The sequence below is a fragment of the Sphaeroforma arctica genome (genome assembly GCF_001186125.1).
Source record: "Sphaeroforma arctica JP610 unplaced genomic scaffold supercont1.6236, whole genome shotgun sequence".
NCBI classification, from domain to species: Eukaryota; class Ichthyosporea; order Ichthyophonida; genus Sphaeroforma; species Sphaeroforma arctica.
In genome coordinates this window covers 547-1,710 of record NW_014034322.1, presented here as the reverse complement: position 1 = coordinate 1,710, position 1,164 = coordinate 547, and the positions used below count along the sequence as shown (strand labels likewise).

At 40.8% G+C, this 1,164-nt stretch overlaps 1 protein-coding gene across 1 annotated transcript; it reads left to right on the top strand.

Moving 5' to 3' along the window:
- Positions 1 to 715: 715 nt before the first annotated feature.
- Positions 716 to 881, top strand: SARC_15512 (hypothetical protein; the record flags this gene model as incomplete). Its single annotated transcript, XM_014290370.1, has 1 exon — positions 716 to 881. A coding segment is annotated over one exon (166 nt), but the record flags the coding sequence as incomplete, so codon positions are not given.
- Between the last annotated feature and the right edge of the window lie 283 nt (positions 882 to 1,164).

Below are 1,164 nucleotides of genomic sequence, written 5' to 3'. Positions count from 1 at the left end.
ATACATAATTTGTATTTTATCCCACATTTCATACATAGTCTTCTGGATTAGTAGGCTAAGCTGTATTCATTCTTACTGGGTGTCCCATGTTTAGTTACAGAATCAATAGCACCTGTTTTTGATTCGGAAATTTTTATAAAATCCCGCCCTTTTCTGACATGCCAATATTTGAAGTGTTAAAAAGCTGAGATGAATGGTGATTATAAAGGAGGGCCACACTTGTTATATATTATATATATATATATATATAGTATATGCAAATATCTGTTGGTACTCGTTAGTGGATTCTGCTGGTAAGTAGCACCCAGAGTCATGGTGGAAATGAATGCGACCGTATCGGCCACTGAGACGCCCTCTACTAGTTCCTTCATGTCTTACTTAGACACCGCTGTATTGGACGATCAGAAGCTGATCACATATAAAAGCCTGAGCAAGGAGTTGAATGTGACCGTCAACAATGCCAAACGGTATGTGAACGACAGTGATCACGCGTTCAGAAGGTCGCTGTGCATCCCGAGCTTATACATATATACTGACCTCGGTTGATACCCAATTTAGTTCGCATACTGCATACGAACGAAAGAGTGCTCAATCAATTTGCAATTTTTAGTCAAACTATAGGTTGCTCGTATTCGAATCGTATTGTCCGCTATTCCATTTCACCAGTTTAATCTATTCCTTTACATCCTGTTGTATCTGCACTGAATGCCTCTAGAATGCTTTTTACCTTCTTCGACGCGCGGAAGTCAGCGAATCCAACACTCGATGCCACATTCTCCATAGGCGGTTATGTGACTAGGAAAGCGGTGCCCAGGCACATAGTAGCTGTTGTGAGAGGTGACCAGCTTGCAGGTACAGGATCTAATAATGTACAAGTATAATTTGAGTATTTACTTGTTGTATATGTAATAGTTTGAAACCAACCCAACATTAGAAGCCACATTCTCCATAGGCAACTGTGTCACTAAGAAAACGGTGCCCTGGCACATCGTGTCGGTTGTGAGAGGCGACCATAAAATAGTGTATGCGATTATTTTAGTATATACTTGTTGCGTATGTAATAATGCAAACCCAACATTCGAAGGCACATTCTCTATAGGCGGCCATGCCACTAAGAAATCACTGTCGAAGTACATCGTAGCTGTTATGAGAGCAGATCAGCCT